This window comes from Equus asinus, chromosome 7, assembly GCF_041296235.1.
Source record: "Equus asinus isolate D_3611 breed Donkey chromosome 7, EquAss-T2T_v2, whole genome shotgun sequence".
Taxonomy (NCBI): Eukaryota; Metazoa; Chordata; class Mammalia; order Perissodactyla; family Equidae; genus Equus; species Equus asinus.
This window is the reverse complement of record NC_091796.1, coordinates 78,409,152-78,436,283: the sequence shown is the minus strand read 5'-3', so window position 1 is coordinate 78,436,283 and position 27,132 is coordinate 78,409,152. Positions and strand designations below refer to the sequence as shown.

The following is a 27,132-nucleotide window of genomic DNA, read 5'->3' as shown; positions in this document are numbered from 1 at the left end:
GAGACTGCAGGAAAGAGATTTAATTGGCCAAGAAACAAGGGTTTTGTTTAAAAAAAAAATCAGATCAATATATTTCCAGTAAGCAATTTCCACCCCTTCATTTTTATATAGAGATGTTGCTTTTTTCTATTTACAGTGTACATAGTGAGTTTTTAACAAATAAATACTTACAGATTGGTCAACTGGTTAAAGATAACCTGACTTGCCTGAGGCATGGAAAATACAGGATGAAATAGGAGAAAAGGAACCAGGGATTGGTGAATGCACATGGAAAAGCACTTTCCTTTCTGGTTAATAGCTTGCTCAGGAAAAAAAAATGCATTTGAAAATTTCCAAAAGATCTTTCTCCAAGAGCAAACTATTATTAATCTAATTCTTTAAAAAGAAACAAAAAATAAAACAGTAATTGGTTTTATAAATCTTCCCCTTCATTTCAAAGTCCATCCTACACACATTAGATCAACGAGTTCCGGCTTTACGCAGATTTCTACATGTTTAAAGCTTTTAGATTTAGATTCATCCCTCTCAGATGCATTGATTCTGAGGCGCCTCCCCCCTTGCCCCTCCTAGACTCCGCAGAGACTGGCTGAAGCCAGCAAAGTTCACCCACCACTGAGAAGGGACCGTGGAGATTAGTGTCACCAGGCAGCCCTGAGCCCACAGGCGGGCAGCCCCGCATGGTGGCTGGCCCCGCAGTAGACACGCACCGCTTTAAGTCAGCAACACTCCTCTTCCCACAGAACAGGCGGCAGGCCCCCAGGGGCCTCTGCTGGGACTTGCCCTGCAGCCATCTGTCCAGCTCTCAGACTGGGCTCCTCGCTCAGCTTTCCAAGCAGCAGAGAATCAGCACCTTTAATACCACCAGTGTCCCTGAGCACCCTGATCCCAGGTAGACCCCTTTTCTGGGGAGACAAACAGACTCAGGCAGCTTCAGAGGGAGGAATTCAAGGGAGAAGAGCAGGGCTGTCTGTCCGTTCACAGGTGGGGAACACCCCCTTGCCCTCAGCCTCCCACAGGGTGGTCTTCCACACAAGCTGCACAGAGGCGTTTCAGCTTCCCCCTGAAGACATGGAGCCAACCAATGGCTACTGGTCTTGTCACAGGTCCAGGCCCCCATCTTCCAGGTTCATGGTCACACTGCCTCCCTGGGTAAAGCCTCTTCAGGGAGAGGGGGCAGCAAGGCAATGGAAGCAGGGGCAGCTGAGAGGGAGACATCTGTGAGCCCACGGACCAGCAGGGCCACTATAGCCAAAGGGAGTTGCCTTGCTGCCTAACCAGAGGATGATGCAGGAGCCAGGAGCACCTTCGTCCACTCCCTGACTTGCTACGTGTCCTCTGGGGGAGCCCTCAGCATCGCTGCTGGCCCCAGCTCCCATCCAGGGCCCTAGGTACATATGCAGGAGGGATGCGGGGTTGGGGGGGTCACACCACCCCCATAGGGTGCTGAGGCTGCAGGTGGGTGAGCTCACCCGAGGAGGGGAGTGAGCAGGTGGTCCCACGCCAAGGCCCAACCTCAGGAAAGGTGGTACCCTGGTGAGTGTGGTGTGCAGAGAGCCCAGAAGCTGCTGTGCTAGTTCCCTTCTTCCCTGCCCCACGATGTGGTCAAGGTGAGGGGCCTTGGCTGAGGGATGTCCATGGGTCTCTGAAGCAAAGAGAGGGTTAGGAACCCCAGGGGATGCAGGGGTCAAGGTGGGGAGGGGAGGCCTTCACACATGAGGATGGGCAGTGTCAGAGTGACAGAGAGGTACAGTGGGCTCCGCTCCACAGAGGGCCATGGACCCTGCCCACCCCACTTGCCAACCAGAAAAAGTCCCACATACAGGTAGGCCCCTTCCTCTCCTCACCGTGACAACCAGGCAGCACCCAGCTTGGGCCGACACAGGCCCAGTGTAGACCCAAGGGTAGGGTCTGGGGTGGGGATGAGGGAGGTGGCCTCCCTGTCCTTTGAGGGTGAGGCTGGCCCCCAGGTGGCGCTCTGGCCCAGAGGAGAGCGGAGAGGAGCCAGGTAAGAGTCAGGCCTGCCCCTCCCCGGCCCCCACGGTGGAAAGACTTTGGATGCAGGGGAGGAGAGCCCCTCACTTCCCGCCCCGGGGAAGCACTGAGGCTGGTCCAGGCTGCGTGGCCATGATATGGTAGATGGATTCCCGGAAGCGCTGGTCTCGGCTGAGCCGCTTGGCTACCTCCTTCAGCTCCTCTATGTTGTTGGCTTCCAGCTGGGAGGTCATGAAGGACTGGGACGGCTTCACTGGGGAGACAGTGGCCCCACTGGCCCATGAACAGCCCTCCCTCCACTAAGGCGTGGGCCTGTCCCCAACTCCCGCCCACCTCCCTCGCTCCCCCATCCTACATACTGCTGAGCTTCTCCCAGCCCCTTCCCATCCATGGGCTCCCATAACTCAGGGAGAAGCCCAAGGCTGGTGGAGCCAGGTTCAAGGCCGCGCTGTGGGCCTCAGAGCTGGGCCAGCCCTTCCCATTCCCCACCCTGCCCTCTTCCTGCCTTGTCACCAATGGCCTGTGACCATCCCCACCCCCCAGGGCACGCGAACAGCCACTCACTGTCATTCCAGGAGGTGCTGGACCGGCGCCGGTGGAAGCGGCAGCTCTTGATGCGACGAGTGGCGGCCTTGTGGATGTACACGGAGTTCTTCATGATGACAGGCATCTTGGCCTCCAGCTCCGCGTTCCGGATGCACTCCTCGAAGAACCCTGCAGCCGAAGGTTGACTGCATCCTCCCCTCCAGCCCCTCGTGCCCGCCCCTCCCAAGGACGCTTGTAGGGTTGAGTGGGAAAGAGCTGAGCCCATCCCTCGGGAGAGCAGAGCCGCCTGCTGAAGGGGGCAGAACAACAGGCTTCCCCCCCACGCCCACCCCAGCTCAACAGCCAAAAGGAAGCTGTGCCAAGGAGATGCCTGCGGGCAAGAGTCTGGAGAAGAAACGCCATCTCGGCGGATCACCTATTGCACACCAGGCCCTGTGTGGGGCTCCAGAGCCTGGACCCTGGCAAGGCTGAGCTCCAGGGCTGAGGGCCAGGCACAGAGGGCAGGGCTTACTTTTCAGATGGCTCACATCAGCACGCATCCTCTCCTCCTTCTCCTTGTTCCGCACCTTGGAGTTGAGCCCTTGTTCCAGGCTCCGCAAGGCGCCCTCTGCCTCCCGCAGACGCCTCTCCAGGTCCATGCGGACCTTCACCTCAGCCTGAGGAGAGAGGACAGGAGAGGGACGTGGGTCCTGGGGTGCAGTTGCCATCTTCCCTGGAAACCTTCCCTGGTCACCCCTGGCTCGAACGGGCTTTCTGGCCTCTAGACTTGGATGGAAGTTACCACATCCTGCCTCGTGTCTTATGCCCTCAACCAGATGGCCTGGACGCTGCCCCTGCACCGGGCAGGTGTCTAGCAATGATGCCCCACCAAAGTGGCAGGCAGTGAGCTTCCCCTTGTGGTGGCTCCATCGCCTGCACCTGGCTGGTCGGATTGGCAGAGATAATTCAGGTAGCTGCCCAGGAAAGTGCAGGGATGTGAGGGACGACTCCAGGTGAGGGGAGGTCCCTGAGCACAAGCTGCTTCCAGGAGCCAGCACCTTGAGCTCCCGCTCGGCCTGCTGCTTCTGCGCCGTCAGCTCCTGCAGCGAGTTCTGCAGTGCCTGGGACTGGCTGGAGTAGAACTCACGCTCCTCCTCCAGGGCCCGCGAGCGCTCCTCATTCTCCTTCATCCTGCCCGGGCAGAAGAGGCCCTCACTCAGTGAGGGGATTTCCAGTGGGAGGGCAGCCCCTCGTAGAGACCTGGCTGGAGAAATCCTGAGACCAGGCTTCAGAAGCCCCGGAACTTCCTGGGTCCTGGCATCCAGGTGATGAGAGGGGTGGTGTGGCCAGTGAGGGGAGCCCCAAGGTTACAGTCAGAAGACCAGAGTCCTGGGCTCAGATCTTGCTAGTCCTGTGACTGCAGGAAAGCCCTGAAACCCATGCAAGGCTCAGTTTCCTTGTGTGTAAAGAGGGGCTAAGAGGACCTGCCCGTGTGCCAAAAGGCATTGTTAGATGGACCCAATGTCTGTATGGCTCACACCATTGCAAGAGAGGATTATCAAGTCAGCTTTGGGTAGTGAAAGTTCTCTTCCCGTTTGCCTAGTGAGGAAACTGAATCCTAGGCAAAAGGAAGTGAGTGACCTATCTGGTCAATGCCAACTCAAACCCAAGAGTCCAGTTCAAGGAAAGTGACCAAACCCCAAAGCCGATCATGGACTCAGGTTCCAGGCAACCTCACCGCTTCTCTGCCAGGAGCTTCTCCTCCAAGAGCTGCTGCATCTTCTCCTCGATCTGCTTCAGGTTGCTATGGAGACCCCCCCTGGGAGGGGGCTGCTCGTTCTGATTGGCCAGTGTCTGCAGCTGGTTCTCATTCTCCTCCAGCATTTCCAGAGTTTTCTTCTTCTCTATGGAGAGCTCCTGGCATAGAGAGAGGGAAAGAACGGAGAGAAGGAAGAAAAAGCCTAATTACTTCACCATGGCTGCCCTCACTTCCTTTCAGTTCTAGAAAATGATGCCCTCCTCTCCCAGTTCTCTATGAGGGACACCTGAAATGTCTGCATTCTTCCCTTGAGGTAAAAGGCCGACTAAGGTCTCCTTCCTCACAAGGAGGCAAGGTTACTCCTCCATCGAGGGAGTCAGGGAGGAGCCCAGCGCAGCTTCCAGTGGAGGTGGTACATATCACAACCGGAGCCCAAGGGCCCAGGGCACCATGACCTTCTGGGGTCCTTGTTCCTCCAGGGGTGAGTGAGGTAGTGTGTTGGGCTTGTGTGAAAAGCACCCAACAGGAAGCAGCCCGAGAGCAGATTCAGACATTCTCCCCACTTATCAGACTGGGATCTTGCACTACCCAGAAGCCCTGGAGTTGAAACTATCCATGAGAACCACCTCCCATGATGTGAGACAGGAAAAAAATAAACAAATAAAGGCACCAGGAACAAAGCGCCAGTCAGTCGAGGGAGAAGAGAGACCCTTGCAGTTTGCAAGGCAGCTCATGAATTCAGTAAGCATCACTCATCCCCCACGACGTGCCAGGCTGGCTGTGGGTGCTGGGCTGGGAGAGACCTTAAGACAGTTTAGTGAAGTCCAGTGTGGAAACCACAACCTAGTGTGTTAAGTGCCAAACATACATAGAAAGTGCCACGGGAGCCCAGGGCTCAGAGCAAATCCTGCCTAGAAGAGTCAGGGAAGCTTGACCAAGGTGATGCTCGAGCTGTCTCGAAAGGATGGAAGTTCTCCAGGCAGAGAAGAGGAGGAAGGACATTCTGTGTAGAAGGAACAGCATGGGTAAAGGCGCGGAGGAGAAAGAGCTTGGCTCCCTCGGCCTGTGAGCTCTGCGGTTGGAGGAGGGGTTGGGTGTCTGTGTCAGGACAGAGGGGCAGCAGAGGGTGAGAGGGTGCGAGGAGAGGAGAGGCTGGGGCCCGAGTTTGCCCTTGCCTGCCATACTAAGGAGTTTGCACTGTGTCCTGGACACACGCCACCTCCTCCTCCCCCTCGCAGTCTGGGTGGTTTCAAATGGAGGTGACCTGGAATTGATTTCCCCTCATGCTCAGTTTCAACCACACGCAGCTAAGTGAATGAGCCACAGGAAGGACGTGGTAGGTGGCCCTGACTCCCCCAGTCAGTATTCTATCTGGTATAAAAATATAAGCACTGAAGAAGGTGGGTTTCCTGAGGCCAAAACTTGAATTTGCCCTTCTGGGTCCCTCATGTGTCGGCTGGAATTCCCAACGGTCCACAGAGAAGAGACCCTTCAGATCAGTGCCCCTTGGTGTCCCGTTCCCCTTCAGGTATCCTTCTGGGGAAACACTGTTGGAAAAAAGTGTCACGTGCCCCAACCAACCAGTGCCCCCGCCGACCAGCCCGCCAGCAGCCCCTCACCTCCAGCGTCTGCTGCAAGGACTCCGTGAGGTGCCTCAGCTCCTTTTTCTCTTGCTCTACACCCTTGAGGCATCTTGCAGTTAGTTCCAGCTCCCTGTGGGGACAGAGGGTTGGGTATGGCAGTGCCCACCCCTCTCAGTCCCCTTTGAACACAGAATATCTTCTGCTTCGCCTCCTGATCTGGCTCAGAGGGGTCCAAAGAAGCCCAGCCCCACCACATGGCTGGGTCCTGACAGCAGCTCTAAGGGCCTGGGGCTGACAGAAGGAGATCCCGGCCAAGTGGGTTTGAAGTCACTTGCTCCAGGCACACATGCATCTGTCAGTCGGGATAAAGCCAGGATCCCCCCCAGGCAGAGAGAAGCACTGAGAAACAAAGGGGCCCAGGCCTCACCCCATCTTCCCTGGACAGCCCCTGCTAGAACCCACGCTCACTGACGAAGGCCACAGCTGAGGCCCTTCTCTGGGCTGACAGCCTCCATGCTGCATTCTCACCAAGCCTGGGCCACCTCAGGACTTTACACTCGGTTTCCCCTCCTCCTGCCTTTCCCTTCTCCTGCCATTTCTTCCAACTCCTACCTATCCTTCAAGGCCCAGCTCAAGATAGCCTCTGTTCAAGCCCACAAGGATCACGCATATATCTTAACTCCTGTAACACAGGGAGTCTGCACTATGCCTCCTAGCACGTGATTATATGTTACTGTGTTGATGTTTCCTGGGTGTGAGTCCGGTTTTCCTCACCAGATCCTCAAGGGGAGGGCTTATCTTCTATTCCAGTCTCTGGCACAATTCTGGAAGTGAGCAGGAGCTTGGCTATTTACTTGGTAAGATCCACTGAGCTTCCCCTCCCCCAAAACACATGTCTAATGACTTCCTTCTATAAGGTTGTTGCAAGAAAACTCTTTCTGGGCCATCACTACTGATCAGTAGTGATGACAATGATGATGATGACGATGACAACCACCACTACCAGCAGTACGCAGAGCGGTGGCCTCCAAATTCCTGGATAGGCTGTATCAGAATGTCCAGGGGTGCTTTTTTTTTCTTAAAGATTGGCACCTGAGCTGACATCTGTTGCCAATCTTTTTTTTTTCTTCTTCTTCTCCCCAAAGCCCCCCAGTACCTAGTTGTATATTCTAGTTGTAGGTCCTTCTGGCTCTGCTATGTGGGATGCCACCTGAGCATGGTCTGACGAGCAATGCTAGGTGCACGCCCAGGATCTGAACCAGCAAAACCCTGGGCCTCTGAAGTGCAGCGCATGAACCTAACTACCTGGCCATACGGCCGGCCCCAGAACTTTTTAAAATATAGATTTCTGGGCCCTACCTTCAGGAGATTTTAATTCTGTTAGATGAATATAATGTGCAACTGGGTTTGCAAACCATACATGGGACCAAAGATCCCAAGGGACTTCATTAGCCAGAGTGGGAAGGGCCTGTGCAGGAAAGACAGGGAATGTTGGGGGCTTGGCTAACGGCACCTGCCGAGCAGCTGGGTCCTGTCTGCCCAGGTAAGGAAGGTTTGATGGAGGCACGAGGTGCTTGCTGCTTGGGGGGATGTCTGGCTGCACCTGCCATGCCTTGTGCTCCAGTGGGCAGAAGTGGCCCATTTGTGTGGGGTCTACAGCTTTTTCTGGGCAGACCCCAAGGCCTGGAGCATTGGGAAGATAGACCCAAACCAAGTCTTCAAGCAGTGAACATCTCCCGGGCAGAGGCCTCTCCAGACCTGACCCGGACTGTGGATGTATGGCAGTATGCTACTGCCCTAACTAGGTGACCTTTCTCACACTCCCCTTCCGGGGCACCACCACCACCTCTTGATCTGCTCCTGCTCCACTCTCAGCTCCTGCACGACCTCCTCGAACTGCTGCTTCTCAGCCTCCAGCACCTGGTTAAGGCGCTCAAGCTCCTGAAGAGAATCAGAGAGGAAGAGAAGAGTCAAAGGCAGCAGAGGGTCCCTGAGGTCAGGAACCCCCACTCCAACCCAGGGGATCCTCTGGGATCCAGTCTGGGGCACACGCTGGACCAGACTTGGAATTAAATCCTGAGGAGCCCTGGCCCCAATGACACACAGTCTCAACAAAACTGAAGTCTGTGATGAACTGGGCTCATTTAAAATACACTTATCAGGCTGAAGCCAAGACTTAGAATTGATCCTATTATTTCCTTCAGCTGGATGTGATGATAATTCTGAATGTCTACTCCGCTGGGTGACTCCAGTACCTCATACCCTAAGGCGTGTTGGCTGGCCCTCAAGCCCTGGGGGAAAAAGTGGTGCGTGTGTATTTCCATTAAAGAGCCCTGGAGTGACATCTGTTAGAAGTGGCAAAGAAAAGCCATTCCCAACCCCAAAGTCAGGGTATAAGGACTCTTTGTTCTTAAGGCATCTGGGAAGCAAAGAACCACTGGCTGTAGCTTCCCCTGGGCTTGGCCCCAAGGGAACAGGAGATCCAGAAAAGCCAGGACGGGCTGGCCCAGGGGACCAGATCAGTCCCTTCAGGAATGCTGGCAAGCACAAATGTTTTCCCAGCAGGTATGTGACCTCCAGGGCTCCTGTTTGGGTTCAGTAGCAGCTGGTGTTGGGGGTACTCTTCAAGTGAAGCTTGGCTAGAAGCTTTTTGGTGACAACTGCTTTGTCCCTCCACATTTTATACTGGGGGAGGATATTATTTCTAGATCCACTTTCTTTCTCATCTTCTAGCTCCAAATTGCACTCTCGTTTTTCACCCAGGGGCTTTGTTCTCAAGGATAATGGAAACCCTGCCAGGGAGCGGGGCTGCCTGTAGGGAGAAGTTGCCACTGGCTTTGAGGTGACACAGAGAAGGGATGAAACCCAAAGGAAACGAGAGTCTGGTTTCAAACCCCATGCCCTCCATCCCTAAACTTCTTACCCCCAAAGCTGCTATCTCTTTTCCTTCTAATCCTTATTGGCACTTGTGGCGTGGCTCACTAACGGTCGCCACTAGCGCTGTTGGCATTCTGATGCACCTCCTGGCACACGGTGTACCTGCGAAAGCTGGGTGGGCCCATGGGACTGGCTAAGGCCAATGGATTGTCAGCAGAAGGGTGTCACTTCCAGGCACACATCTTTAACAGACAGGGAGTGGCATGTTACATCCCTTTCCCCTACCATGGCAGCCCGTGTTGCTGCGAACAGTGGAGGCCGTGTCAGCCTGATCTCTGAGGAAGGAGACGTGGAGCAGAGCCCCCAGCTGACCTATGTAGCTAAGGGACAAATAGACCTTTGCTGTTCAAAGTCACTAGTACTTTGGGGTTGTGTGTTATTGCAGTAGGCATAGCAGTATATAGACATAATATAAATATAATTAAAATTTTATTCTGATAGACCTCCCCCTTCTTAATGAAAGAAAAGTTCAGAGCTTCAAAAAGTTTGAAAACCTCTATTTTAATACATTCTCAACACACGGTATTGCTGCTGATGATAAACCTCTCTGTGGCCTCAGATTTGAGAAACCTGACTTATTTCCTCCCTCTGGTGGCCTCTGCCTGCTGTGGCAGGGCTGTTCAGGGGACTGGGGAATTAGGAGCTGCAGCCACCCCTGGGCTTAGATTGAAAAATCACAAGGGCACCTGGCTCTTTAGGCACCTGGCTTCCGCTGCTTCAGAACAGATCACTCAAGACCCAGTCGAGGACACCATCCCACAACCTTGGCTTCTCCACCCTGGAGAGCCCCTTTCTCCAACACTCCAACTTGCAAATATTTCCCTTTGCTTGCTGTTCCACTGGGATTATATTTTTGCAATTGAAAACGGGAGAAAGTAAATGACTAAACCCCTGGAAATGTCCATACGCTGCTGGTGGGAGTGTAAACAGGTAGGAACTTTCTGGAAAGCAATTTGGCAATAGGCATCAGGAGTCTTAAAAGTTCTTGACCTTTGAGTCAGTAATTCCGTGTACAGGAATCTATCTACAGAAAAGATTAGAAAAGTAGCCCAAGATTTATGTAGCCCAAGATTTATGTACGAGGACATTCACTGTGGCATAATTTATAATAATGAAAACAGCCTGGATGTCCAAAAATAGAAAATTAGTTAAAGGAAACATCACATATGATGAATCAGTACATGGTCATTAAAACTGATGTTTTCGAAGAACATTGAATGACATGGAAAATTGCTGAAGGTACAATGTTAATGAAGATATAATAAAAAAGGCTGTAAAACTGGATATCTGATACAATCCTATTAGGTTTATAATATATATAAGAATAATACATATTTTTTAAAGACTGAAAAGAAAAACAACACATAGTTGACAGTAGTTGTCCGTCAATTGTGGAATTAAGGACAAAGTTTGGTTTCTAGGTTTTCTACAAAGAGCATGATTTCTTCCATTAGTAAAAAGGTTATATATTAGAGGAAAAAGAAAGAGACTCTCTCTCCTCGTTGCTCACTTCTTTTCCTCCTTTCATTTCACCTGTGTGACTCTTAAATAGGCTGATGTCCAGGTGCAGCCTGAGAGTATGCATTAGAGTGGAATCCACAACCCATAAAGCTGGAGCAGCTAGAACCTTCTGTTCCTCCAGCCCAGGGTGGTATAAGCGTTTGTTAGCAACCCCGCCACAGACCGAGGTCAGCCCAGACCTGCTGCAGCTGAAGCCTTTCTCCGCCATAGGCGCTGGTTCTTCTGACTCTTGGACCATTGCGGGAGTATAAGGTTGGAAAGAAGTCACTAGAAGGCAAATTCCAGCTCAACAAAAGGGCTTTCAAATAATGGAGCAGTAACGCATAGGATACCTCTGGAGGGAGTGAGTGCCTATCCCAGAATCAGGATCAACGTCTGTCAGAGAGGTCAGCAAAGAGCCTCACCTCGAAGAGGAAGGTGCTTTCCAACTCCAGGCATCTGTGTTCTGACCGGGAGCACCCTAGGTGGCAAGGGTCCTGGCTGGCTGGCCCTGGGCGTTTCTGATTTCCCAAGTGCCTGGCCACGTGCAAGGCTGAGCTGTCACAATTCAGCCAGAAAGGGAAAGGTAGGCAGGCTGTCCTCCTTCAGGGCATGAGAGAGCTGAGGCCCCAGGGAGCCAGGCATACCTGAGGGAGCTGCACCCAAGGACGGGCAGGGTCTGCTGGCACCAGGCAAATGAGCCCAGGGTGGCTCTCCCTGCACTCTGCTTGTGCCCTAGGAGTCCCAGGCCCTTTCTGCCATATGGAGGACGTCAGGGCTGCACCCTCCCAGAGTGCATATCTGCATGGGCCTTGCCCATCCACAAACACTCCCCTGCATTCTATTTCAGTGAGCCTCACAGTGACCCAGGCGCTCAGCAGGCACAGCCGGTATTGTTATTAGAGCATCACAGATGGAGAAGCTGAAGCTCAAGAGGTTAACTCGCCCAAGGCCACACATCAGTGATTAGACTCCAGTGTGGGTCTCTGGGTCCCAGACCCCGAGTCTTCCTTTAGGCCAGGCTGCCTCTTAGAGAGCAGGGAATCTTCATCTTATCGCTGGGCCATTGCAGCAAGTGCCTTTCCAAGTGGCCCAAGGCACACCCAGACAATATCTGTGACCTGGGGTGAAGAGGGAAAAGGCGCAGGAAACATACAGACCCATACTATGGATGAGCAAGTTAAGGAAGGAGAAACCTGGACAGAATGACTCAGTGAGTTCTCTTCCTGATCTAGAGCAGGCAGCTGACACAGGAATGTGAACCCGGGCACCATCCTCTCCCTCCTGTCCGCCCAGAGCAGCCTTCACCGCTGGTACCAGCCGGGCCCGAGTGAGTCTCTCTCTCACATCTCGTACCCGAAATACCAGGGAGTTCACAGCTGACAGGACTGCCCCTTCAATGTGCTACGGCTTTAAGCAAGGTCTCCTCTGTCCTCATTTCCTGGCTAAAGACCTAGATAGAGTGTCTAAATTTTCCTCCAGCTGACTGCTGCCCCAGATTTAGCCTCTCTGATGGATAAGTCTGTCTCTCTCCCTGCCCGTGGCGGTGTCTGTCACTCCATGCCATCCCCTGGCTTCCTGAATTATCCGTCTTTAAGTTGCTGACAACCCACCAGAAGTCTCACTTCTCAAAATGTACAGAACCATACGAAGAAAATGCCAAAACTCTACCGTGGGACCTAGAATTCTAGCCTGGAGTCACGGGGGCCCTACACGGCTAGGTGGAAGACGGCTCAGAGCTGGCATCATGCAAATCCTCAAATCCACGCAATCCTAATGCAAACCCTCAATAGGTTTTGGGTTTTGTTTTCTGTTTGTTTTGGTTTGGGATTTTTGTTGTTGTTAATTGACAAAATGATTCTGAAGTCCAGCTGGAAGAATAAATGGGCAAGAATATCTGATAACATTTTGGGAGAAGAAAAATGAGGGTGGATTGTCCTATTGGATTAAAATCAAAATGGGATATAAAATTACAAGAATCAAAAATGTTCGTTCGGGTCCAGCCCTATGGCCAAGTGGTTAAGTTCGTGTGCTCCACTTTGGCGGCCGGGGGTTTCACCGGTTCCAATTCTGCTCGTCAGGCCACGCTGAGGCGGCACCCCACACAGCACAGCCACAAAGACCTACAACTAGAATCTACAGCTATGTACTGGGGGGCTTTGGGGAGAACAAACAAACAAACGACTGGCAACAGATGTTAGCTCAGGGTCAATCTTTAAAAAAAAAAAGTTCACTCCTTGAGTCCTTCCACAAACGTTTATGAAGCACTCCTACGGGGCCAGGCACTGGGAATGTGGGGTACTACGGGCACACGCCGCTTTTTGACTGGAGGGCCTGTTTCAGAGCCCTGAGAGGGCGGTTGGGAGGGTGAGGAACTAGCAAGAGCCAAGTGGGAGAGGCTGGCTGAGGCAAGGCTGATGGGCCAGGCCTGCGCCTCACGGGGGAGAGGACAAGGAAAAGCAACTGGGCAGAGAGAAGGGGCCTCCCTCTGAGGGCACCTCTGGGCAAGCCACTCTGCAGCTTTGGGCCTCAGGCAGTTCACAGGCAGGATGGGTCCATAATCAATAACATGATGGTAATACTAACAAATGCAGATACTCATTAATCACGTGCTGTGTGCCAAGCACTTTCTATGTAACATCTCACTTAATCCTCACAATATCCCTAACAAGATGGGTTCTATTCTTATCCTCTTTGTTCATGTGAGACTATTGATGTTCAGAGAGGTTACGTAACTTGCCCAATGTCACACAGCTAGAAGTAGTGATGCTCCAATACAAACAGGCAACCTGGCTCCAGAGTCCATACCACTAACCCCTACCCTACCCTGCCCTTCAGGGGAGGTAATGACTCACAACAGGCAAGGTGCAAATGCTGCATGGAGATTCCAAATGAAGTAGACTGCAGAGGCTCCCCACCCTCAAATGAGGCAAGGTCTCCTTTACCCCACGGGCTGCCTCAGGCCAAAGCTCGGCCCCCTTGGGACTTGTATTATTGGTATTTAGAGAATAAATGAACCCTGGAGATCATCCAACCCCATCACCCTTATGGATCAGAAGCCCCTCTGGGGATAATAGAGGCCATCACAGCCTCCTGTGAACTTCACCAGCGGCAAGCAGCTCATTGCCTACTGACACAGCTTCTAAGATTTTTGGATGGCTCGCTCTCTAGAAAGTGGTCACCTACCCCTTTTACTTTCCTCCTCAAGGACTGGCAAGGAGAAATACACTTCTTGCCAAGAAGCTACAGCAAGTCCTAAGTACTATCACCTCATTGGCCTGCATGCTCAGCCCATCTGATTTTCCGGCACATTCTCTGGGTGCCCAGCTTTCCTACATCATTCCCTAATGCCAGAAACACAAGCCAGTGCACCCTGGCTGTGAAGGGGCCCACAGCGTGGGGCTGGGGGACAGCAATTCTGAGCGGCCCCAGTGGCACCTACCTCTCTCTGCTCCCTCTGAAGGCAGAGTTCTTCGGTCTCTTCCATCAGTTTGTCTGCCAAAGCGAGCACACACACACTCTCTCACGAAAAGCTCTCTCCAGATCCAGTCCTGAGGGGGTTGGTGCCGCGGTAACTGCTGTCACCCTCAGCATCTCCCAAGGAAGAGGTCGGCACTGCCAGGCCCAGGCCATCCCCGGGCTTCCTGGGGATGGAAGCTGCCATGCTGGCCTGAGCTGCCACTCTCCTTTTCCAGCCCTGTCCCTGCTTTGAGCATTCACAAGGCAAAGACAGCCTCACCCTTGGGAGCTCAAGTGCATCTCTGCACCACCCAGGGGTGCTGGTAGCCTCTGCACTGGTCTGGCTAGTGTAGCAGGGGGCAGGTCCTGGGGGGAGCAAGGTGTCTGGAGCAGGTAGAGGGGAACCAGTTGTGGGTCCCCGAGTGTCTAAGGAGGCAGCAGGGAGAGGGTCCTGGCAAAACAACAGACCCCCAGACTCCCCTTCTTCTTTCCCACACAGCACATTTCCCGGCCAGTCAGGGGCCCAGGGGCCTGGAACCTTGTGGTCAGGTTTAAAGTGGACTGGGGGTGGTAGCTGGGGGCAAGTCCAAAATCTGGGGGCTCAGGGCAGGACAACAAGATCAACTCCATCTAAGGAACCCTTACTGCATGCCTGACACCAGTGCTGACAGGCATTGTCTCATTTAACCTGGTCCCACACCACCTCTAAAAGCAGGGACTAGTTTTGGCTCCATTTTAAGGATGAAGAAATTGAGGCTTAGAGATGCCCAGCTGGGAGAAGACATAGGCAGCCGACAGGGAAGTGGCAAAGCTGGGTCAGAGCCCAGGCTGCTAACAACCAGGCTCTCCTGCCGCAGGTCGCACTGGCCCAAAGGACATTTATCATACCACAAAGCCCTCCGGGCTCCAAGCTGGTGTCTGGCTCTCGTAGCCTGGTAAGCCCAACCCGAGACACCCCCACCCGTGCTCCAACAAGCCCCTGGCCTGCCATGCTACCCTCAGGGAATCTCAGCCTCCAGCCCATCTCTCCTGCCAACCTAAGTACTCCTGCTTCTCCTTGGCCAACTGCAGCCCCTGGGCCTCCAGGCTTTTGATCATGGCTTCTCCCAGCTGGGCGTTCTTCCAGGTCCTGCGGAGGGAGGGCAGATGGGAAGAGGAGAGAAGAGGAAGAAACACAAAATCATTAAAACAGAAGGGCAGAGGAGAAAGAAGGTGCATGTTTGGTATTCGCCATCCTTTCTCCTCCAGAATCCCAGCTTGCACTCGCTCTGGCACCCATGGCTCCAGGCACCCCACCAGCATCGCTCAGTTACAGCCCCTGGAGACCAGCTCTGGCCACAAAGTGGGCCACCGCGGGCTGGGCCCACAGCGCTTTTGGAGCAGCGAAGAGACTGCTTCCTGGGCTGCTTTCTACACCACCGAATGTCCACCACCTGGCGCAAGGCCTGGCTTGGGTCGCGCATTCAGTGTTATTTGTTGAACTATAAGCACAACCCAGCTTGAATAGGCAGGCGCCAGGCCAGGGGTTTACGTGCAGGACTGTGTCGGGCTGGAGGTGTCTGTGATCGGGACCCTGACTTACAAAGCACTACTCTGGTCTGTGCTGGGATTAATTATGGGCCTGGGGAGGTGAGACGGGTGTCATCAGGCAGCCAAATCCTACTAGTGATGCTGGATTCACTCCCACAAGTTGGAGACAAATGGTGTCAACGTCTGCCACCTGTGACCCTAGGCAAGCGAAGCTCACTTAGGAGACCCCCCACAGGTGCTCTAAACCTGGCCTATCTCCTCTTGCCCACCCTAACCGACTCCCCCCACCCCCGCCCCCACCTTTTCTTGGAGTCCTCAGTGCCCGCCGGGCTTCCAGCAGAGGGGCAGGGATGGCAGGGTTGGCCCAGCCCACACTCCGTTCCCCTCTGGACCCGCAGGCTGCCCCTCCTGCCTGTGGGCACTTACACCTTCCCAGACTCCTGCAGCATCTCCAGCCACTGGGTCTGCTCGAACTCCGACTCAGCAGCCAGCAAGATGTTCCCCTGCCAGGAAGAGGAGGCACGGGTGTACCTGAGAGGAGGCCACTTCAAGGATGACAGAGGTGGTCCCAGGCTTCTGCAGGCCCAGCTTTGCTCTCCCACCCCACATCCCTAAAGCACTGACACCCCTCCCAGGCCAGGCCACTGAAGGGGTTGCCCCCAGGGACCTGGGTGTCCCAGAGAAGCTAGTCTGCCCCTGCTGAGCCCAGGCTGAGGGGAGAGGCTTACTCACGTGGAAGTCCTGGTGGGAGATTTTCATGGCGTAGGGCATGCTGGGCTCTTCTTTGGCCTCCACCAGGCAGCCCCCCAGAGGGATGACACCCTAAGAAAGAACCAGAATGGGCAGCCCCCACCCAACCCAGCCCAGGTTACTGAAGGCCTCTGGGAGCCCTCAGCCAAAGCCACGTCCTGCCAAGGGCCCCGGGCTGTAAGCCAGGCCAGAACGGACTCCCAGAGGGGAGAGGCAGGGCTGGGGCAGGACCTGCGGCCCAGGAGGATGGGTGCCCAGCCCAGAGGGGCAGGGAGTCTTGTGCCCCAAGAGGGATTTGTTCTCCAGATTCCCTTCTAGACCAGAGCAATAAGAGACGGCCCCCTGCCCTCACAGGATACCATCCCCCTTGTCCCCACTAGGCCCTTCCCCACTGTGGCCCTGGGAGAGGTCGCCTCACCTTAGGATGTATATTGAAGTATTTATTGGTTTCAAAGCTCTTTTTTTCACTCTCAGAGTAGTAAAGAAGAAAGCTCTCTTTGATGATGAAAAACCTACAGCAGGTGGTGGGGAAGGAGGGCAACCAGGAGAGAAGGGTTAGGCTTCTCAGGGCAACAAGAGGACCTGGGGGGGCCCTGCACTCACTGGGGAGCCCAAGGGGATGCCAGCTCAGACTCCTCACCAACACACATGCCACATCTGGGCAAAGGCCTCAGCTGGCCAGCTGCCAGGCAGCCCAACCCTCGCATGAGTGGGCAGCTGAAGTGGGAGGCCCACAAGTGGCTTCCAGGTCTGGCTGCCTCCATTGCCCTGAACTGCCACCCTCGGCCAAAAAGGGCATCTGTGGTCCTTCCCCACAGGTGTCTTCAGCCCCTTGAGCCATTATCTCCAGTCCATTAGAGTCTACGCCAGGAGGCATGGAAGCAGGGAAAGAAGACATGAGATTCCAAGATGGGACTTCTGACAAGTAATCACAAAGGCTAGTAACTGAGTGATATTTGGGTACCAGGCTGGTGAGGCCGGGCCTGCAGCCTGCATGTGACACCTGCATTCCCTTTTGTCTCAGACTGCCCCCAGCCTCCTTCTGGGACTCAGGTCTAACTTAGGATTTCTGGGACATTGGTACTTTCTGTTGGGGAGACGACAGCCTTGATGCCAACATGTGGAACACCTGGACCCACCCTGGGGACCCTCACAGGACTAATGATTGGAGCTGACTAGGATATGACACCGGGTGCATCTCCAGGGGAAGAGCCAATTGGGCCTCAAAGCCCCAAGGCTCAGGGACACCCAGGGTGGCTGGCTCCTTCCTCCCAGTGCCCTGCTAATGCCACTGTCATAGCGATGGGACTGGGGGAGTGGAAGCAGTGGTGCGCTGGAGCTGACTCAGATGGGCTCACAGGAGCCCACAGTGTGACTCTCTCCTCTGCTCTGTATTCAGCGACCTCGTGTTGGTAACTTGATCAGTCGTAGTGGGAGTATTTACACCATGAAAAGCATCAAAGGCTGCAAAACACTGCTCCCCTCCTCACCAAGGGAGCCGGTTGTTAACCATTTACCAGCACACCATTGGTTAGATGTGGCCTCTTGTAAGGGGCTTGAAAAGTTGTTGATGGGCATCACAAAGTCAGTGAATCTCTGAAGGTTCCACAAGCCATGTGACATTTCCTGAGGCCACAGCTGCTGCGGGGAGGGTCCCAGGGACTGCTGACAGCTGCTGTCTCTCCCCAAGAAAGTGAAGCTCAGCTTTGTGTTTGGTGTGAGCCCCATGCCAACCCACACTCTTCATTTGCACCCACCCTCTCGGCCCAGATACGGAATGGAGCGGTGGACCTCACAGGTGACTTCCTGCTAATGCCACCTCTTCCCACAGGCCTTTCTGCCCCCCATGGAGGAAGAGCACATGAATACCACCTTCTACAGAACTGTGGGGACAGTCTGGGCCCCCTGGCACCTGACCTCTGTCCACCTTCTCAGCTTTCCTGCCACCTCTGTCCTCCAGCCTCTCCGCTCCTGGTGAACACTGAGCTCCCTGCCTCCCACCTCACCACGTTTCCAGGATCCTGCAAAGGAGATGGTCTAGTTCTCCGTGGAAGGCCCTCCTCCTCGCTCCTCATCTGCCTGAACCCTTCTCGCATGGTGACCAGCCCAGCATACACTGCCCTCTGAGCCCCTCCTGCACTTGTTGACTGGGCCATGCACTCGGCACTTAGTGTCACTGCCACAGCCCATGGGCTTATCTTGTCCCAAAGGGCTCCTAGGCTCCTGGAGGGGGGGAACAACCCCTTAGTCCTGTGGGCGAGGGAGATTTCCCCTACCTGTTTCAAGGGACCATCACAGAGTAGTTGAGAGCACAAGCTTTGGCATCAGAGAGGCCCACCATAACCCAGCTGGGGGGCCATGGGCAAGTAAGCTCACCTCTCTGAGCCTCGGTTTATTTGTCTGTAGAATGGGGGTGATAGCACCGACTTCACGGGGTCATTGTGAGGCTGAAATGAGATTGTGCTCATCCCTCCGCCAGTTTGCAGAGCACCAAGGACAGGGTGAGCAGTGCGGCCCCGTGGTCTGAGTACGACACATCACCCCAGGGAACTGTGAGACGGGCTGCCTCCCGGGCCTCCTCCTCCTCCTCTTCCAGTGGTTTCTGAGATCTGCTATGGACTTAACTGTGTCCCCCAAATTCATATGTTGAAGCCTTAACCCCCCCACGTAACTGTGTCTGGAGATAGGATCTTTAGGAAATAATTATAAGGTTAAATGAGGTCAAAAGAATGGGGCCCTAACCCAATAGGACTATGGCCTTGTAAGAAGAGGAAGCACTCTCTCGTGCTCTCTCTCTCACTCTCTTGTGCTCTCTCTCTCTGCCATGTGAGGACACAAGGAGAAGGCAGCTGTCTGCAAACCAGGCTGAGAGCCCTTGACAGAACCTGACCACGCCGGCACCCTGATCTCAGACTGCCAGCCTCCAGAACAGTGAGGAATGAATTTCCACTGTTTAAGCCACCCGGTTTGTGGCGCTTTGTCATGGGAGCCCGAGCCGACTCAGACAAACCCCTCCTTGCCTTCCTGACACCTCTGGAGGCCCCTCCCCATTCAGGGCAAAGCACTGTGCCCGGGCCTGGGGGTGGGGGGGAGTCTGCCATTGACTCTGGGGTCAAACAACCCCTGCCTCAAGACACAGCCTCATGCGAGCTCCCAGCCTGGCTGAGCCTCCCTTGCCAAGCCCCTCTATAAAATGGGGGTGCAACTATCTGTCTCTGGGGGCTGCTGTGAGAATCCATTCACTGACTCCACAAATAATTGCTGCCCTTCTGCTCTGTGCCAGATCACGTTCTAGGTGCTGAGGACAGAGTGTGGACAGGAGACACAAATGCTATCCTCACAGAGCTTACACTCAAGTGAACCTGTGTACTGGGGAGGTGGATGGTAAATAAACACCATTTACCAGAGGCTGATCAATGCCATGGAAGGTGAGTGATGGGTGAGGGGCAGGTGGGGAGATTTTGATGTTAAACAGGGTGGCCATGGACAGTCTGATTAAGAAGTCGACAATTTGAGGAGACGGAAGGTGTTCCAGGCAGAGGAGGTGCAGGTGCAAAGACCCTGGGGTGGGAAATGTGACTGGCTCTGGTGGCTGTGGCAGAGGGAACCAGGCAGAAAGCAGCTGGGCCAGGCTGTGGAAGGCCCTGTGGGATCCTGTAATAATACTAATGATAAAGCTAATGTTTAGTTAGCACTTACCCCAACCCATGCCTTATTCCAAGCAGTTAATGCATTTAACACTCACAATTATCCTGTGAGGCAGGTGCTGTCTGCATTTTATATGGGCAGAAATGAAGCAGAAAGTGACATGAGTGGCTGAAAGTCATACTGCTAGTTGACAGAGGCTGGTTTTTCTCTGAGTAAGAGAGACAGCTACTAGAGGGTTTTTAGCAGGAGCGACCTGATCTGACTCACATGGCAAAAGGCTCAGCTGGCTGCTGTGCTGAGAACAGACTGTCGGCAGCAAAGGCGGGGGATCCTTTAGGGGCTGTGACCACAAAACAGGGCAAGAGAAGATCTGGTGGGTCAAGGCATATAAAGTCCTCAGCACTTGTCTGGCACACGGATGTGTCCCCATATGTCACGCCCTTCCTCCTCTTGCCCTCTGAAGGAGGGCAGCCTTTGCTCCCTGCCGGCTAGGCTTCAGCAGCCCTCGGGGCCCCGTGGGCTGCAGGGATCCTGAGGTCCCACACGCCATGCATGCCAAGACCGGCCCAGCTCCTGCTGTTCTCAGCTTGGTCTGGGCGGGGGTGGGGGTCCAGGGAGGGGAGCTGCACAGACCTGGAGGAGGAGAGCAACTCCCTAGGCTGGCAGGGACGAGCATCCCCCCACAAAGGGCACACTTCTAGGACCCAGAAGGCCGGCGGTGCATAGGAATCTGTCTCGGGGACCTTCCACTGCTCCAGCTGACGATATCAGCTTCTCCACAGATGGGGGCGCAGGACCTGAGTGCCCCCACAGAGAAGGTCACTTCCTCTTCCTGCCCCTTCCTGCAAAGTCCCCGTGCTCCCAGCAGTTCTCGTTCTGACTGCAGGTCAGGGGCCATCTCCTTCCGGGCCCTGCGGGGTTGGGCTGGCTGTGCAGGGGCTGGAGAGTCACGGTTTCCTTGGCTGTTCTTGGGTGTCGTGCTAAGTGCTCACCATGTATTAGAGTATTTGATCCATGTAGCTATCCTGGCAGGTAGGGCTTTCTGCTCCCATTTAAAGATGGGGAAACTGAGGCTTAGAGGGGAAGCAGTGTGTGCCAGGTCACCCAGCTAGGGCAGAGATGGAGCTGGGATTGGGACCCATGGGCTTTGAAGAATGAATAGGAGAATCTTAGGAATCTGGGAGGAAGTGGAAGGGGGAGATGCATGCCAGAGAGAAGGAACAGGATATGCAAAGAATAGTGTGTTCAAGGCAAAGGGGCAAATTAGAGTTACTGGTGATAATAGAGTCATCGGTTATTGCTGATAAAAACCAGCAGGGCTTCCTGAATAATTAGACAAGGAAGGGGGAGCAGAGTCCAGGATGACATGAAGGCCAGGACTCCAGCTTAGGTGACAAGGTGGACACAGGTGCCATCCAACAGGAACTAGGGATGGGTTTTCCTACGCTTTGCCTGCACGTTTACGGCCCTCCTCAGAGCCCTGGAGGCAACAAGGGCTCCACCAGAGCTTAGGGGTCAACACCGGCCTCACAATCGGTCCAGCTGGAAGGAAGGGAAAATGCTCCTGAACCCCACAGGAACCTTCTAAGGTGGGTGGGTCCTGTTAAAGAAAGGCGCATGCCCTCTGCTGAGCTCCTTCAGGTTTGGAGATGCAAAAGCCAAGTTTGGGAGTCAGGGCTGGAAAGGGCCTCGCATCAGAGTGAGAGAAATTTAGAGCTGGGGAAATCCTGGAGGGCAGTGGGGAGGAGGGGGTTGGGAGAGTGCAGAGGACAGAGGATCCAGGGAAGGTGCAAGAGTCTGGGTCCTACAGTGTCGAGACAGTGGTGAAGAATCCCACCCCTGGTGGTGGCAGGATGGGGTGCCTGGAAGGCGTGAGAAACGGAGGCCACACTTAGTTAGCAGGTGTTTGCACTTCCGGGATCTCAATGCCTCCTCCATGCTCCTCTTCGCCAAATCTTCCCTTCACACAGTCTACTAGACTCACAAATACCTTGCGTGAGAGGCTGCTATGTCTACATATGTGGCAGTGGGGAAGGGTCGGGAGGAGACAGGAACGAGCTGAGTTCCCCGTCTGGTTGTACAACAAGGACCGCCTACGGTGGACAGCAAGTTGATCCATCAACAAGGAAACAAGAGCGTAGAGCCTCTTGGGGATGAGCAGAAACCCTGGGGCAGGTTTCAGACTTCCTAGGGATGTGGGATTCGACCTTGGGCCAAACTTACCTCACTCTGAAGAGGGCATGAGGACCAGGGGGGACGTGGGAGCTACACACGGGTTACATTTCGTAGAAGGGTGGGATACCCAGCCTGGCTGCCCCTTCTTCCCCTGCACAAACTTCCCGAATAGGACCAGCACCTGGTCTCGCTGATCCCTGAGCCCCTTCGGTACTGAGAAGGGGGGTGGGGGCAAGTCCTGGACCCAGGGAAGGACAGGCATCAGGAGTGGCTTTTTCAGAAGTGGCAGAAGGAAGGCTGAAATGACACAGCCCCCAGTGTGTCCCTTTCTGTGCATTCTGAGTGGTCTGATATGCTCAGGGAATGCTCATCCTGCCATTTGCCACTTGTCTGGCATTACATCTGAGAGGGTCAGACCCCAGGAATCTGACCTGTGACGTGTAGGAGTGATGACAAGTTAGAGTTTATGCAGAGATCCTCAAGTCCAAAGGAGTGAAAAAAAATGTTAGAATTCTTCAAACAATATAGCAAAGATAAGCTGAATATGTAAAACAGATAAGAGTGCAGAGGCTCTGGGTGAAGTGGGTGCCCTGCTGGGAGCCCCCCCACTCCCTAACCCTTCAGTAGAGTCAGGGCACCTCAAGAATCACCCATGGAACACTGTTTAAATACCACCATCTGATCACTCCTGCTTTGTAGGGGACACACTGCCAGTCAGCGAGATGAGACTGCCACGCCTGGCCTGGGTCCTGCAGCTGGTCAGTGGCAGAGCAGGACCAGAGAACTCAGATCACCTGCCTCTAAGCCCAGGTCCACTTTCCACCACAGCCACAGCTGCTCTCAAAAGAAGCGGCTTTATTATTCCCGAGTCCTGGATAAAAGGAGGCTGAACCACCAGCAGGGGCTTTGCTTGAGGTGTGGTCCCCTGGAGGGGAGACTCGTTTTCAAACAGGACAGCAACAGCCGCTGAGGACAGTTCCCGGGGTGCTGGAAGAGTGGCTTGTTTGCACAATTAACTCACTCAACTTCAGCTGGTTGGTCCAGGTGACTCATCCTATGATCCCAGTGAAGCCTGCATTCCTGAGTGTTGTTTCATTGTATGGCTGTGATCCAGAGATTCTGGCCATGTCCTCAACCTCAGGACTCAGTGTAAGCTCGATGCCACCACCTCAGGAGGGGCAGGGGGTGATGGACAGAGGGATCTGGGGAGAACCCTCAGCTGCCACCCATCCACCACCTACCAGCAAATGCTGTCACTCTAAAAGAAGTTGGAGAACACAAGGTGATTATAAAAAGGGGCCTGCAGGCATCCACCGGCAGTGATAAAGCAAGTAGCAACGCTTATAAAGCAAGTAGCTACTTGCTACTTGCTGTGCTGGGGGCTCACGTTACACAGCCAGCTGTGGGGAATGCTATGTGAGCCAGAAAGTGAGACCAAATCCCGGGGTCACCAGGTGAGGTGCCTGCAGGTGACATGCTAGGCTCTTCCCCTTGGCCCTCTAGGATAGCTGGATGTTGCAGTGTCACCTCTAGGAAACGGTGCTCAGGGCCAAAGATGAAACTCCCAGACCCAAATCCCTGGGGAAAGAATGTCTCCCCAAATCTTTTTGGTAAGGTGGCCACCAAACTGCTCAGACCGTCTCTCCACACGGGCGCCGGTTGCAGCCTGAGACTTGGGAAATGCAGTCAGTCACTGTCTCCACGGCTCCCTGGCACTTAGTGGACACCGAATCTTATCTCCCTGACGCAGGGACCCACCGGTGTTCCATGAGAGTGAACTGCTGCTGGGTTGGGCTCAGGCCCCACTGGCCACCTTATGGGGAGTGGGACAAGGAGTGTAGAAGTCCCTGGCTGGGTGCCCCTCATCAGCGGCTCTGGCTTTGGGAGTTGTTCAGAAGGGACCTGGGAGAGGGACGAGAATGCTGGAGGAAGAATTAAACCCTGGGAAAGTGTTGGTCTGGCTGCCAGACCAGCCCCACCATGGGGCAGACACGGCCGAGGCTGAGACACTCTGCTCCTCGCCTCCTTGTCTCCAAGCTGCCCAGGTCTTTGCCCACAGCACCTGGGTCTCCACTGCTCACAGGCTCCAGGGAGGGCGGAGTCACCAACCTCACCCTCTAGACACCTCTCCCACATCCTCTCATCTCTGCCAAGTAATGTTTCTGATTTCTTTCCCCTTTTGTTGCCCCTGGAGAAAAAGCTGACCCTTTAAGCTCAAGGTCACCTTCCGGCCCCAGGACAGCAGGGTTGGAGGCGCACACTCTGAGACAGACCCCGAGTGGAAGAGGTTTTATAGAACCCCATTGGCCACAGCCGGTTCCATCCGGCCATTCATCATTTATGCAGCGCAGGGCGTCTTTCCCGGCCCCTCTCCTAAGCACCCCGGCCAGGGCATCGATCGCACTAATGGCAAGGCTCCGCAGTGGCGGGCCTGAGCTGCCCCCTCCCCAAGCCTTCCTGGGGCCGCCAATTAGCTGAGGTCCAGAGACTGCATTTCACAAATGGGGAACTGGGGCCCAGGGGGTCTTGCTGGAAAGTGAGAGGAGGCTAAGCTTAGCATCATGCCCCCCTAACCCCCAGACCCTCTCTGGCTGGCTTTGTCACTGACCCAAGGCTAAATCGTGTGTGTGTGTGTGTGTGTGTGTGTGTGTGTGTGTGTGTGTATTCCCAGAACTGTGAACATGGACAGTGGCCCAGAGTGGGCCAGTGGGACGTTAGTACTTTCCTGAGCCCAGGGGAGGGTGAGTCTTTGAACAGCGGCGGCTCCAGAATTCTTGTAAAGGAAGGGAACAGAGGTGACCCTCTCCTGGGAAGCAGACTGTGTATTGCAGAGCATGTACACTGTTCTTAGATTGGATGTTGTTTTGAGTGGCTGTGGGGGCTACTGAGGGAGATTCTTGGGGTGGGGGGTGCTAGCTCTCCAAGCTCCCCCCACCAGCCCCACACCAGCCCCACACCCACTGTGCTGTCCCCTGGGAGCCTTTGCCCCCGACACCTCCCAGCCTGGAATCAACTGTCCATGCAGGGGCCAGGTCCTCACAACTGTGGGTGAGGAGGGCTAGGGGACAAACTCTGGGGGTCACAAGCCTGTCACATTTACTAGGGATGCAGTCAGGTGAAGAAGCCTGGCAGAAGTCTTGGATGACAAGACCCAGAGGCGATACCCAGGACAGCAGCAAGACCCAACGGAGAAGGAGCGTCTGCCTGGAGCAGTTAAGGCATAAGTGGTGGCGGGGGAAGAAGGACATCCTGCTACCGGCACTCAAACTTACAAGCAGCCTTCCCACCCGACTCGAGGGCCCTGGTAGAGCCGAGGCTGCTCCTGAGGCTGCAGTTCAGACAGCACCACCCTGGAAGCGCCTCGAAAGATGCTCTCCATACTGCCGCAGGCTTCCATCTAGGGGGTCAGAGATAAGCCTACCTTTGGAGGAAATCGAGGAACCTATATCCCATTAAATCCCAGAAAGAAACCAGGCAGAACTAAGAAAAATATGTGTTATGTCAACAGCTATGTAAAATGTGACACACCCTCCACAGCTCCATTTGTCTTGGGGCCTTGTAGAAATATTAAATTATTCATCAGAACACAACATCGGAACCAACCAGTACCACATCCCTGTGATCTGTGGTCTGGGAACATTTGAGGCCCCCTGCTCAGGGGCAGACTTACAGGGAGGGATGGGAGGGATGGGCAGGGGCGCCCCTCCGGGGAGAGAACGGATCAGGCTCTGAGTTCTACCGGCCATTCCAGTAGCAAATCTCAGAACCGAGATTGGCTTAAAGGTGAAAATTGTCCAGAAGGTGGCCCATAGCACCTGAACCAGCAGTGGGAGCTTCCTGCAAGTTTCTGGTTTGAGTTCCCTCTTCCTCCAATAGCTTCCAAGCCCACTTAGAGGCCAGAAGTGGCTACTGACGTCTGGGGAGTTGCCTTTGAGTTGGGGACCAGGAAGTTGGTGCTGAAAGAGGGGCTCAGGCTGCTGTGACCCTCCCCACCAGCCCCTCCAACGGATCACTCCTGGGTCCAGACCATTTGTCCCCTCCCCAACTGCCCTCAGTCTCTGCCCGGTCCCCACCCAGCTTAGTCCCTTCATTCCTTTCCGGCTTCTCTGCCTGAAGCACTTCTTCCGGCACAGATTTTTCTAAAAGTATTTCAAGGGACAGTTGGAGGAGTTGCCAACATCACTCTGCCAAGGTTGGGCACAGACCTTTCCTGGCCCTCCCTCCCCTGGCCTGAGCCTTTCAGGAGGGCCAGAGGCCCAGCAGGCTCAGTGTACCGGTTGGGGGTAAGGGCCGGGGGCGGGGGCGGCAGGTAGGACACCCGAGCCCTGCCTCTAAGCCCGCTCCTCGTGGCCTGGGGGAGGGGGGGCTCGTGTAGACGATGGAATTGGCAATAGGGGTCCCAGGAGAACGTCTTTGGCTGGAGACGGGGCTTCTCCCCCCGCGGCAGTCTGGCCCAACCTGCCCTAGCTGGTCTCCCACCACGGCCACGATCTCTTCAGCCCACACCCAACCTCCTCACTGGGACTTAGGTCCATTCCCCAGAGTATTCACCACCACCCCTAGGCCAGTGGTCCCGCCCCAGCTCAACCAGCCCTCTGGCAGAGATGCCCTCAGCCCAGGATGGGATCCACATCTTCCAGGGGACGTCAGCGGAGAGTGAAATGGGGCGAGGCCAAGGTCACAAAGGAAGGCAGAGGCAGCACGGTGACTGAAGGGGTGTTAGGGGATCCTTAGGCCCTGGGCTCCCTCCCTGGGGTCCTCACCCGGCGCGGGAGGCGCACTCACCGCCGCGACCACTTGGCGGACGGCCTCCCGAAGGGCCGCTTCCACAGCACGCCGTAGAGCTGCACTTTGGTGCTGATGTCCAGCGCGTCCGAGTCAGCCTGCTCCAGGGACGGCGAAGGCGACACTGAGTTGGACTTGGACGTGAACATCGTGCCTCAGCGGAGCTGCACCCGGCCCGGCCCACCCGCCCCCCGGGGCCGGCACGGACGCGGGGCTCCGGGGGAGGCTGCGGGAGGCGGCGGCGGCTCGGGGCGCCGTCGGGGCGCGTCCCAGCCGGCGGAGACGCGGGGAGGCCGGGGCCGGGAGCGCGGCGCCAAGGGGGCGCGGGGCGCGCAGCCTGCGGCTCGGGCCGGGATTGAGACGGGCCCAGGGGGAACTCGGCGGGGAGGGCGGCTCAGCCTGCAGCCGGCAGCATCTCCCCCCCTCCCCGCGACAGCCCCAATTCTGGTGGCCCCGATTGGCTGGGAGGGGCAGGTGAGCCAGCGGAGG

At 55.1% G+C, this 27,132-nt stretch overlaps 1 protein-coding gene across 1 annotated transcript; it reads right to left on the bottom strand.

Moving 5' to 3' along the window:
• PLEKHD1 (pleckstrin homology and coiled-coil domain containing D1) lies at window positions 1-26,936 on the bottom strand. The gene is made up of 13 exons (XM_070513867.1): window positions 26,644-26,936; window positions 16,454-16,547; window positions 16,018-16,107; window positions 15,712-15,788; window positions 14,793-14,884; window positions 13,739-13,791; window positions 7,706-7,800; window positions 5,896-5,989; window positions 4,256-4,434; window positions 3,576-3,708; window positions 3,050-3,194; window positions 2,557-2,706; window positions 1-2,245 (listed from the first exon to the last, which is right to left on the bottom strand). Exons 1-13 carry the CDS (start codon window positions 26,790-26,792, stop codon window positions 2,076-2,078), a joined length of 1,521 nt encoding a protein of 506 aa, XP_070369968.1. The 5' UTR covers window positions 26,793-26,936; the 3' UTR covers window positions 1-2,075.
• Window positions 26,937-27,132: the final 196 nt, after the last annotated feature.

Excerpts from the sequence above, each read along its gene's own strand:
- PLEKHD1 (XM_070513867.1), bottom strand. The coding sequence starts at position 26,792 with ATGTTCACGTCCAAGTCCAACTCAGTGTCGCCTTCGCCGTCCCTGGAG. Across the intron at positions 14,885-15,711 it reads CTGCAGGAGTCTGGGAAGGT|GACCTGGAAGAACGCCCAGC; the intron begins GTAAGTGCCCAC and ends CTCCCTCCGCAG. Across the intron at positions 4,435-5,895 it reads CCTTGCAGCAGACGCTGGAG|GAGCTCTCCATAGAGAAGAA; the intron begins GTGAGGGGCTGC and ends TCTCTATGCCAG.